We start from the raw sequence: 13,256 nt of genomic DNA, 5'->3' as shown, positions 1-13,256 counted from the left end.
CTGCAATTATACTTTATATTTAATGAGAATTAAAATATAATTGTAATGATTTCAATCCCTTTGCATGTGTCTACACTTCAGTCTGCTGCCCAGTGTAAATATGAGTCCCCTTGCTTGCCAAGCACAGCCTGTCTGCTCCAGGCAAGAAGCAGGGCAAATAAGTTATGTCGCTACTCTTAGGCCCTTTACAGTCTCCAGCCTGCTTAAGCCTTACCTTAGACTGTACTGTGCCACACTGCTGTTTGCAGTGTTGACATACCCTCCTTTCAATAACTTGGACAGCAAGAAACCATCAGCAAACCATAGCATAGTTCTCAAACAGAGTTTCAGACCTGTGAGCTGCTAGTGAATAGCGGTCTCCGTGAGAGCAATGTAATTTAAAATCAATATACAGAGCCCCTGTGATTAATATTCATGCTACATACCCCAGAATAAAGAGGAGATGCCAGCCTTATCCAAAGCCCTCTGAAACTGATGGAAGTCTCTTCATGGACTGCAATGGTCCCTGGGTCAAGGCCCACGTATCCAAGTTTTTTTTTTTTAAAGAAGGAATTCACTCCACATTTTTCAGTCCCTCACATTTATTGTTAGTAAAGCTCTGTCAAAATGATGCCTTCTTCTGGAATGGGACTCTTGCTGAAGCCAGTAGGAGTTATATATACAAAGACCAAAGACATAATTTTAATGTAAAACTAATTAAAAAGTGGAACGAAACTTGATTTTGAAACAACACAAGATACGGTTTAGTGAGAAAGCAAATCTTTCTTCTTAAGAGTACAAAATAATTCAGGTTTTATATATCTCAGGTTAGAAAAGGAAATTTTCTGTGAGGCACAACCTCCAAAGTGTACATTAAAAAAACACTCATGTAAACCTAACATCATGATAACCATCTTCAAACAGTTCAATTACAGTCTCCAAGGCTAAGTACATAAATGGTAAATTAAATATGGCCATTTAGATTATTTTATGCAAAACATTTTTGTCTACTTATTAAAGGAATTTAATAATATTTATAGGTGTCCTAGTTAAATGTGGATTGGCAACGTATTAAAGAATAAAATCTTGTTTATTTTTATGTCACCTTATAAATTTTCAAAGTCCAAGTTCTCTCACCACTGTATACAGTAATTAGATTAAAACTACTTTCAAATACTTTCCACCACATCTGTTACATTAAACATCTTGCAGAAAACACAATGTCTATATAATCATTTTACAGTGATTATCAAAAACTATCATGGAATTAAACAAAAGTGGATTGATACGGTTTCTTCTCCTCCCAAAATAAAATGCTAGCACCAGAAAAAACATCATGATTTAAAACTCAGTGCTGGCTATCCTGCTCTCCTTTTCTTTCATTTTAGTAACTAAACAGAACTTATTTTCCAGAGAATGACTGTTAAATGTAAATTGGTTTCCAGAATAGTTTTCAATAACCAGCTTTTTTGCTTGCATTTTGTTTCAAGAGGGAAAACAAGAAGTTATAAAAAAAAAAGCAAAGAAGAAAAGATAATATCTTGGAAATAAGAAAGTCCTACTGTCAATTAGCAGTGAGTCCCTACAGAGGCAAAAGTAGACATTTCACGGCGAATGGTACTGAAAGGGGAGAGCTCCAGTTCTGTGGTATATTCGTTGTCATTGTCATCACTCGTCACCGTTGAAGATTTCTGGATGCACTCATCGCAGCAGCAGCAACAACACTCCATAAAGGCCCGGCTGAAAGGTTTGCAGAGGCAGAAGAGGAGAACAGGGGTAACGCAGGACTTAAAGAACAAAAGGAACTGACTAATAAGGTGGAGGAGATCCATAGTCTGCCGTGACACCCCCGTGGACATGTAGGCAGTCACAATGTTGCAGATGTTTTCAGGAATGATGCAAAACCCATATAATATGGTCAAAGCCACCACTGTGCAATTCATCTGACTTTCCAGCTGGATCTGCCGCTTATTCCCTCTCGTGCAAGCCTTTTCCGCCCTCCTGATCTTCCTTGCTGTTACCAGGGAGCAAGTGATAGTGAAAAGAGTAGGCAAACAAAAGTAGCAGCCAAAGTACCACCAGAGTCTTGCCCCATCATAGGTGAGAGCCAACACATAGATGGTATCGGGTAGCGTGGTGGAGATCTTCACCACACACCGCTCTCCGGGGGGGCTGCCGCTGTACTCGGGGTCTTCCTTGGTGAGCTGGCGCAGCACCACCTCCGGCAGCGCCAGGAGCAGCGCTCCCACCCATATCACGGCCAGCTTGGCAGTCGTCGACGTGCAGTTTTCAATCATCTCATAGTACATCTGCACATTGGTGGCAGCACGAAAGCGGTCTATGCATAGGGCACACAGTGTGAATGTGGTGACCCCGAGAGAGGCTACCTGCAAAGGAGAAAAGGGAGCACATTTTAACACAGTCTGAAACAGTAAAGAGAGAGGGAAGCTTCAAGGCTACGGTCTTGATGTTATTCTTCCCTGATGCCTAGCAAATTATTTCAGGGACAGTGGCAAAATTTCATCAAAATTTCTCTTTCAGAAGTTCACAGAAGTTCAGAAGTTAGGACAATCTTCTGCGAGATGGAAGATGGTCTGAATTCAGTTGGGCAGAAGAGATAATTAATTCCTTAGACACTTGCTACTGAGCTGTTCTCTGAACAGGGGGCACGTACTCTTTCAAAGTTAAAGGGAACAAATTAAAGGGAGCTTAATTAGTGCTCTGAACACTTGGTAGTCTAGTGTCTTGAATGACAGAGGTAAAGAGAAATCTAGCTTATGGGTATCTGTGTAGGAGACAGTTAAGGACCATGCTGCTTAGCCCGTCAAAAACAAGAGGGATCACAATCAGATCTTCTCTTCAAAATGTTGTTGAACTACCACCTACCATAGATCTCCACAGAACAAATTGTTCAGTTTTTCTGCCTCCAAATACTTATTTCAACTTGGTGTCGTCCTCTCCTGAAAACTTAGACAAGTATCAGTATGATTCTGAGGAAAGAAAACCGGGAAACTGAACTGTATTCAAAATGAAATTCTCCCTTTCCCCATTTTCCAGACGGCTAATTTTCAGAAAGATCAGTTCCATCACAGGGGTTGGAAATAGAAGTCTAAGGGGGAGAGATGCAAGAATCTTTCCTCAACAGAAATTCTAACTTATGCCCACCTAAATCATTTATTAGCTGTGCAAGGGATCATAATGTCAAAATCTTAAGTGCCTGCAAAATGTAGGAACCTTGAAGATGAAGAGTTCACTCACTGGAGCAAGCTCTCTCAATTCTGGCTGTGGACTTGGGCTCATGTTGATGGGATAAAGGTTTCTTGTACTCTGAGTTCAAAGAGACTAACTGAAATCTTCCAAAAACCTGTGCAAAAGCACTCTTGATAATTACACTTTAATAATGTATCTTTAGGATGTCTTCTGGGAAAAAAATCACAGGAAAATCTAGGCTTAATTACATAGGAAACAGTCTAGTAGAAGAGTTTACTGCAGACCAGGATATAAATAGCAGAACTTTCATTGTTTAAATGATCTAAAGATGGATTGGTCAGAGCTCTCATTTATATAGTGCAAGAAGAAAGTACAAAGCAATGGATATGCTTTCTAGTTTTAATAACCATCATCCTATACACAAACAGAAATCTTGTACTCTCATGCAGGGTAATTTCCTATAATTTTATACTGTTTATAATTAAAATTTCTAAAAACAAATTTGCAAGAATGCTATATATATTTTGGCCTACTCCTATTTCCAATAAATACAACTTCCATTCAAATTCTAAGCAGAACTCCCATTAACTTCAACTGGAGAAAGATTAGGCTTTCTGCTGCATTCTAATTCATTTATTTTCTTGGTATTGTAGGCTGCTGTTATGCTCAAAATGTCTTAATGTAATAAAAAGTATCTTGTTAAATAACATTCCTGATAACTTTAAAGAATGCATGCTTACTTTTTATCATGAATTAGCCATGTGCCTGTGCAGTTAACTGATAAATTTAGGATGATAAGCAGTTCACTGTAATTACTGCTTACTCAGATTTGATGTGAACTGATATATTTAAAAAATTTTATTCGTACATTTCAAAAATGCATTCTGATTTCTAACATCATTTTGAGAAATTCTTATTTATGCAGCTCCCATAAAAATTTCTGCAGATAGATAGTGCAATTATGCACAATTATAGAAATGTATCATTAATTTGAGCCTTCAATATTTAATAGCCATATCAGATTGCTAGAATTGAATATCACTGAAAAATATTAGGCACTTGGGAATAAAACTGTCAAGCATTGGCTTAGCTGGCTAATTCCATGAAACAGTTCCCTACAAGATGGAATGAGGAAGATGCAATTGCTTATTAATTAACCTGCAACAGAAAGAATAATTGATGTTGTCAAAGCAGTACCGTCAATATTTTTAATAGGCAAGCCTATTAATTTAGGGTGGTAAACTGTATAATAAGGCTCAAAGAAAGCTTGTTAAATACTAGTAAAAAATAAAAGTTACTTAAAAAAAGAGGAAATCTTAAAGAACAATGTTAAACTTAGCTAATAAAAGATAACTTTCATATATCAATGCTGATAGTCATACTGTTATATTTAAGACTAGTGATTTCGTTTCCAAAACATTTAAATGTGTGTGAAGTCTTTCAATTCCTCAGGGTGACAGCAAAACCTTTAGCTAGAACATCCAACATGAATAATAAAACAGTCAAGGCTCAGCTCTCTTCAATTACAGCAGACAGGGAAATAACGGAGACTCAAAAATGCATATGATCTGAAAAAAAAAGAGTAAAACAGAAGAAAATCTGTATTTTTCTAAATTTGAGATTTCTTCCTTTAGCTTTTACTCCAATGTGGCGAGATGAGCATCTTCCTCCTCCCGCCCCACCACTTTTATTGTTTTAGCATTCTGTTACAAACATCATGTTATTCAGTGGCTACGACATTAAAACTCTGCAGCTGTTAAGATCGGGACTAATGAAAGAAGACATGTCTACCATGAACAAACGTAACCTACGGGGTTCCTGTCACATTAATTGACCAACCACTTGGAGGTTTAAGATAGTGAAATAGAGCAAGAGGAAACAAGTAAGAACAGTAGAAGTCAGCTCTGAAAATTCTCCTGTGGGTTCACTGATGGAGCAAGCTAAACAAAACTATGTGTCTCTGCAGTAGGCAGTGGTTTCCTATTTTCTATAGATTAACAGAGTGAGTGATGGAACATTTTGCTTAAAGACAAAATAAAAAAGAAGAAATAAACACCTCAAAAGATAAATCTTTTTCCAAGTCTTCAGAATACAGATGAACAGTGATTTACTACGGCCAACCTATTTACAGATACTAGAGTAATTTGAAGGTCCAATTTCTTCCCTCTTTTGCTTCTCCTGGGTTTCAGGAGATTATTCATAGCCATCAAATCAATGGGTGCAGTGTAGGGCCTATGTGGGTAAGCAATGGGCTAAAGTACAAATTCTAAAATACTGCATAGGGTATATTGGTGCTCTGCTAACTAACAGCACAGCTCAGTAGCAGCCTCTGGTATACTGTCACAGCCTTAATCCCAGCTTCATTTCTCTTATGACAAGCACTAACAGAAAACTAGGAGGGGTAAAAGTAATTCAGGCCTAGTAGTTTTTGATCATCACTTAGAGGTCTGATTTATTTCTGTATGATCCCTAGGAAGATTCTCTTTCATTCATATCATTTGATGTCTTCGAAGTGCACAAATTTCTAACTGAAAGATCTGCTTCAAGGAGGTGGGTAAGCATCACCTTTCCCATAATAATTTGGACATAGAACTTCTTCTTTTGGGATTACTAACTATAACACATACAACTCAAAAAGACTGTTGTATTGTGTCAGGAGAGATTCTTTTAATATTGTTGTTCCTTTAAAAGCACTGACAGGGATGTTATTGGGCACTATGGTGCTCCTTCAAGACTCTGCATCAATCATTAGTTCACCAGCTGTTAATCAACTGTGTCAGAGCTCACTTTGATAACTGAGGCCATGGAAAGCCACAGCAAACTCATGAACTGCTCAGCTGGACTGCCTCAGTCTCCCTCCCAGTCCTTCCAACACGTTCAATTCCCTTCCACGTGCTCTAACAACCACGGAAATGTCCTCTGTCTCTCTCTGGCCTGTCCTGCTTCTTGTCCTGGATGCAGGTCGGCTGGAAGCAGAGCCTCCAGCTGGCCCAGGGAGCAGTGCAGGTTAAGCAGGGTGAGCAATGTCTCCAGAAATAAGACTCTGAATTCCTTAATTCTGTCTCACTAATACCTGCTTGACACGATAAAGACAATGAAAACAGAAACAAGATCAGAAGGGTGACTGGCTGCTTCTAATAGTGGAAACTGGATTTTCAAGGCTGGATTTTCTTAAATGACATGGCATTTCTTTGTTAGAAGGCAGGATGATATTCAAAAGATTTCCCTGTCGTAACAGGAAAGACGGACAACAGAAAAGTTGAACATTGCAAAGGTAGCTGAACTGACTGTGATGTCTCAGCAATAATCCACCAGACTCTTTCTCTCTCCTTCTGTTACATCATAAAAAAAAAGACCATAAAGTTATTTTTTCTCCTGAGTCATTAAAGTCTATCATCTTATTATAATTACTTTATATTTACGTCAAACTCCATATCTTTAGGGCATTTTTCATGCAACATACCACAGCAGATCTTCCATACTTCTAAGTCTTGTCTAAGATAAACAAAGCTAGGGGCAGACTGCAATTATTTTTCTTGTGCTTCTCTATATTTACAAGAATAAGACTGGATTTCTGCAAAATAAAATGTCATCCCATCGCAAACATTTAATTGTTTAATGTACATTTCTAGTTTTAGTTCTTTCAATTAAAAAATACATTCCTACAAAAGAACAAAAATGCATAAATGTACTCTATATTCCCCACATGAAGCTCTATGAAAATATTTGTTTCTGGCTATATGTATTAAAATAAGTACGGTTTATTCAAGTAGTTAAATCACTACTGTGATGTGGCTGAAATAATTCAGTGGGTGGATGGTAGGAGGGTTAGAGGAACCTTCTGATATTAGCAATTGCTTAAGCATCTTGGAGGAAAAGATATCTTGCTTTATCTATCTGGAAAACAACGTGGTAACACAGAGATGCTCCACAAGTGCATAAAACATTTCTTTCATGATGTTATCAATGCTCATATCAAAGAGATATGAAGTATGTTTGCTTTGTGTCTTTATGATCATTTTGTATATCCTAGGAGCAATAATGTTCAGAATTAACTGCTGCTTTTGAACTATGTTGGACAATAAAGTTACCCAGCCTGACAGGTCCTTGGAACAGTCATTAGGACACCACACAACTATCCAAAGGGTTGGAAAAATTGCAAAACACAGAAGGACTCCATTTTTAGTTCATTTTCCTGTTTCAAATCTGCAACGGTATCATATAAGTAAATAAAGCTTAATCTTTTTTTTTTTTTTTTTCCCCTTCCTTTTTTAATTTAAGAAAGAAATGAGCAGCATTCTCCACTGAGGATCAAGTTCTCATCACTGCACACAAGGGATCCTTACACTAATTCTTAACATTAACAACGTGGCACTACTGGTAAGGTAACTTCCTCTTCCTCCTTGGCAGGAAAAAATCCTTTCATAGGGAGATACCACAGCCCAATGCTGAGTCTTTACTCAATGGTGCTGGGAAAACAGATGACGCCTTTTTCCATACATATATATATATATATATATATATATATAACTTAAACATTACTGACCCAATTTTAAACTTAGTCTGACACAAATTTATTTCCATAGTGAAATGTTGCATGCAAAGTTGAAGCCAAGAGCAAATGTTTATGGACAATTAATAAACCCCTAAGGACAGGATTTGCAGCTGAAAGATTGACAGAACAGCAAACGAGGCCACTACCATCATCATGCATCTAAAGGGCAAATATATTTTAGCACTTCTTTTTTTAACGTTGCTTTTTGAAATAATTATTTTGTTTGCTGAAGACACTCTGCTCAGTTGGAGACATGGGTAGCCATTGCCCCAGGAATCTTCCAATGTGATGCCTTGAAACAGCATCTTCTCTGAGAATCTTAGTCTATTACCTAGTGGACTTTCTGGAGCACCATGAACCTAATTTTGTCCGAGTCAAAGAAACATCTCCAGTTATTGCTTTGGAGCAGGTAGTGAATGGCCACTTTATCTGTGCCACTCTCCAAGTAGAGAGAAAAAGAGGTGAAAATACATCAAAAATGACCTAAAAGGATCTGCTCCAAGAAAAAAAAATGATAAGGGAAAAAAAAAAGAGTAATTTGCATTCTAGGTCAAATCAATCCATATGCTTTCCATTAAGAATACTAATTGTGATAGCTTTCCTGAGCTGGAAGCTACGTGACAGAGACAAGAACGATGCTACAAACTTGCTATCAAGAACATGTACAGAGATTAAGCCTCAGATTTCAGACCTTCACTGTCAGTCTGCTTTAGTGCCAATACAGTCTCATACGGGTAATATGTTTCAGACAAAGAAACCACAAACTTTGTCTTTGTCTTTTTTGGGGGGAGGGGGATATGAGAGAAGTAGAGGGGGAGGCCACATTTATTAGCCCTCAGTGCCAGGCTGAGTACTATCATTTGACTTGACAAATTCTTGCACTGTGCTGACTGCCTTAAGTACTTAAATATCTTAAATGAGCCTGCAGATGCCCTTGTTCTAGACCTTTTCCCAATTCTAAATTATCTTCCATTATGAGTAACTTGTCTTTGTCTGCTGGTGATATCTATTTACAACTATCTTGGTAAAACTCATCAAGTTTCTGGCATAATCACTAACAGCAGCATGTGTACAGTTCAAGCAAATTTCCTTTAAAAGCCTGAAATATAGTTTCTAGCTGACACAATCCATTTTTCTCCTTAAGCAAAGCACAGCAGGCCTTAAAAATATCACTTAACATCTTCTCTATTGGCTTCTAGCATTAAAATTAAAAATAAAAATACTGCTTTGCAAGGCCATTATATTTAACAACTGTGAAATATTTAGAGGTACAGCAGAGGCATAATAAAATTACTAATTTTGTTTACATTCTCACTTCTATCTATGAAGGTCTTATTCCAAAAAATTTAAAGCATAAATCTCTAGGTATGAAAGCAGAAATTATATTGTTCTATATTCTTAGTTTTCTTCTAATTCTTTTGCTAAAAAGATGCTTAAACATGTAGAAGTAAAGGATTCCATATTGATAAGGTGGATGGAAAGGGAATTCCTAAACCCACTGTTTATGTATCACCATTCATGCCATATCTCTTGATTCTCAGCAATATTGAGAAAAAAAATCTGAAAGACAACATACAGACAAACACTAGGCAGGTAAACACTACAAACACGGATGCGTTAATCCTACAAATCATTTGCAAAAAACTGGCAAGATTGAAGAACTGATGAGCAGAGGAATAAAAATACCAAACAAAAGCACCTCTACACATCCTAGGCAGACTAGTTGCCCCAATTTGTTCAAATTTCCTTCTCAATGAGTAGATTCAAACCTTCTTTTCCAAGACATTACCATTCCAAGTCATTACCAGGGTCAAGTGGAGTCCTTGGGGGAGAGACTTTCCTCAACTTCCACTGACTCTGTGTCTTTCCAGCTTTGTTCTCTAGCAGTTTTGCTCTCATCACTTAAAGAGCAGTAGGCACAGAGAACAAGCTCACTCAGGTTTTCCCTCAAACATATACAGCAATCCTTACAAAAGTAGAACTAAGACAATAGTTTTAAAAGATCATTACACCTCATTAAACCATGATACAATATATGGCTGAAGTGACTGCTTCATGTACTTGATCATAACAGATCTTTATTCTGTGTCAGAAAGCTGCCCTTTAAACTAAATGCCAGGAAGAAGTACTACAGCTTGGAAGTTCTAAATACTTCTTTATCTATGCAAACATACTTAAAAGATAACGTAAATTATTTTCACAAAAGTTTGTGCATATGTGTTATACCTAGTAGCAGATGCTTTATTAAAATTCTGCACAATGCCCATTAAACAAGACAAAAACAAAAAAATACAAACAAAAACTCACAACAGGATAAAGGGACTAAACTAAGAGCACTGAAGATTGCTTATTTTTATTACTTCAAAACTTCATAAACAGTACAAAACAACCTTGAGTTATTCTAAAATGATGTGTTACTGATTTTATTATTTTATTCCTGCTGTGGATAATCAGATGTTTCCTATTCCATAGTTCTGTGTAACTCAGAAAGCAAACAACAGTGTGATACATGAACCCAATGAGGGCATTAGGTACTCGAAACTGAGAGACTATTTCTGGAGTGGGATCTACAGCTCTGGGTCAGATGGGTAGCCCCTCAGCACAGTGTGAGGAGATGTGGGCACTCCAAGAAGAAATAAAAAATATCCATAACATGGAGCAGAGACACACCTGAAAGTTCAAAATGATCTTAAAGAAAACACTGACCTAGCTTCAAATATGTCTGTGTTCAGAAAGATGCTTCTGCTTTTTTTCCACCAAGGTCAAGCTTTTCCTCAAGAGTGGTGCCTACAACTTTCTCTCAAGGAACTAAAATTTCATCCTTTCCTTGCTGTGTGTAGAGGAGGTGAGCCTGACCAGGTGAATCCAGAGTGAGGAAGAAGGCAGTATAGTTCAGCCAGCAGGTGAGAGCTCTGCCCACTGCTGTGGACAATCCTGGACACAGAGGCTGCTCACGGAGTGGACTCACAGCATGCTCCACCACAGCCTTGGTCCTGACAGAGCCCTGTCAGGTCTGAGAGGTCAGAAAGATGCCTAGGAGGTGATGTCTTTGTTCCCATTTCCTTCTCTGTCCCTGTAGGGTGAAATACATGTTTTGGGACAATGTCCTTCTCACTAAGCTCTGTGGGATGTGGTGCAACACTCCGCACTGCTGATGATGAATGGTATCACTCATAGCTTCCACGGAGGCGGGAAACCCAGCCTCCTACTTACTGTTCCCAGGGTGATGTATACATTTTATATATATGAGAGCTGTATTTAATGACTGACAAATGAAAAAAAACATACAATTCTCAGAGCACGATGTAACCCCAAGACTATATCTTTTCAGATGGGTACCCTAACTACAATTAATTAAATCTTCTGGGTGGAGAGGGAATGCTTAACTTCTGGATTCCAGTGAAACTTAAGCTTAAAACAAGTACCATGCTATGGTCCATCACAACTGCATTGGTGCAAGTCTTGAATAACTTTAAAGGCAAAAAGGCATCAACAGAATTAAAAGGAGCAACCAGGGTGAGTTGGCAGCAGCTGAGTTAATATTTTCAGTATTTCAGTTCTGAATTTTGGCAACTGTGTTTCACACAATCTACTTTCATGAATCAGTAATGAAAGTGTAAATTCCAGAGCATCTGTATACTGGGCAATCCTAAAGATGTCCCCTCTTTTTATAGGACCAAAATATTTATAAACTAGAGTAATTAAAATAAAATGTAGTTGTACATTAAGCCATCTGTTTATGTAACTCTGGAAGGTTATCTTTGTTTCTTATCCCTTTAAATTAGTAATATTTTCATCAAAATATTGTGCTATGCATTTTCCTTTAATTGACAAAGGCACCCCAAACTGCACAGCAACTTTTTTTTCCAAGTAATTTGGAAAAAAAAAAAAAAGTCATGGTTGTGCAAACCATTTTCAATTACTGACCTTTAATTAGAACCAGCATTACAAAGGATTATTCCTATTTTGTATGTGGATCCACCAAGCGAGAGTGAAGAAACGTGAAATGTCACCACACAGAAGTCCAAAAATACTTTAGCTGCACTAGTTATTTTGTACTGAAGTGGTTCGCTGCAACAGAAGCTGTAGCTACTTATTGGTTAACAAAGTAGCCATAAAAGTGAATTTAGAATTTTTGAGAGCTGCTAGCTGAAGTTACTGCCACTAAATATTTTCAACAAATATGTATAAGAGTTGACTATATTTTTTTTTCTTCTTCTTAAACGGAAATTGAAAATCAAGTACACTCCAGGTTTCTCAGATCAGCTTCCTGGACTCAAATTCATCTAGGTGGAGCACAGCTCCACCCCTTGTCCACCAGTAGCAGCATGTACCACATATGAAAGAAAGTAATCGCAAATATTTTAGCAGCTATGCATGTCACAAGTTATTTCTAAACACTTAAAAATATCAGCTGGCAGGAAATTATGTATCATCCTGTACCAACACATTGTGAAAACGGCTCTTCTCTATATTAAGAGAGTTAATTGTTTCTCTCTTGCCTAATATATCATTCCTAGGACCATTAATCAATAGCTTTCTAAGTTTTAGGTTAAAGCATAATATTGAACATAAGGTTTGGGGCTCACAGCAGAATTACCAGAATTACAGGTTAGGACTCTACCAAGAAGCCTCAGTGTCCAGTTCCCGTGAGTAAATACAGTGAACAACCTGGGCTAAGAGAGACCAAATAAGTAAGGGTGAGATTTGGATGCCAGAATATAAGTTAACAGCACATACATCACACTCAGGGTCCTTTTCACAATGGCTTTTTTAAAATCCATCCTCAGCCAACTCATTCTTCTCCTTCCTGAATCAGGTACATTCAGGGGATAGAAAAATAAATAAATAAATAAAACTTAAGATCTAATTCTGGGAGGATTCTTTGCTTTACACAAAGAAGCAGGAAAAGTTTGGCGGAGCTGGTAGGAATGTTAGAGTCCCGCGCGATGAGTTTGAGGATATGGAAATCCAGGTGCTCCCGGTGCTGAAGGGGCCGCAGGATCCGCGCGTCCCACGGGACGCGGACCGGGAAGGGGGAAGCGCCCCCTCCAGGAGCGCCCGCCCAGCCGGGGAAGCGGCACCGGCCCTCGGGGGCGGCGGGGACCGGCGCGGCTCGAATCCCTCTCCCCCAATTACCTCGATGTACGGGACGATTTTGCAGGAGAAGTCCTCGAGGAGCCACTTCTTGGTGAGCTCCTGGAAGATGACGAGCGGCAGGCAGAAGAAGACGATGAGGAAGTCCCAGAAGGCCAGGTTGGCGAGCAGGGAGTTGGAGATGCTCCGCATGTAGTAGTTGTGGCACACGATGCACATCACTGCCATGTTGCCCATGATGCCGATGCCGAAGATCACCACGGAGAGGCACATGACGGCGTAGGCGCCGTACGACTCCTCGGTGAGCGGGTAGAAGGGGTTGCGCAGCCGGGCGCGGCGCCCCGTGCCGTTGCCGCGGGCGCCCGCGCTGCCCTCGGCGGCCGAGCCGTTGAGCGGCAGCGAGCGCGGGCCGCCC

General features: G+C 38.9%; 1 protein-coding gene across 1 annotated transcript; it reads right to left on the bottom strand.

Moving 5' to 3' along the window:
• Window positions 1–717: 717 nt before the first annotated feature.
• On the bottom strand, window positions 718–13,255 carry GPR37 (G protein-coupled receptor 37; the record flags this gene model as incomplete). The annotated part of the gene is made up of 2 exons (XM_026051691.1): window positions 718–2,366; window positions 12,884–13,255. Coding segments are annotated over 2 exons (1,191 nt in total), but the record flags the coding sequence as incomplete, so codon positions are not given.
• Between the last annotated feature and the right edge of the window lies 1 nt (window position 13,256).

Source organism: Nothoprocta perdicaria, unplaced genomic scaffold (assembly GCF_003342845.1).
Source record: "Nothoprocta perdicaria isolate Ctin4 unplaced genomic scaffold, notPer1 scaffold_79, whole genome shotgun sequence".
Classification (NCBI taxonomy): Eukaryota; Metazoa; Chordata; class Aves; order Tinamiformes; family Tinamidae; genus Nothoprocta; species Nothoprocta perdicaria.
Note: the sequence above shows the minus strand (reverse complement) of the source record. Positions and strands in the feature narration are given on the sequence as shown.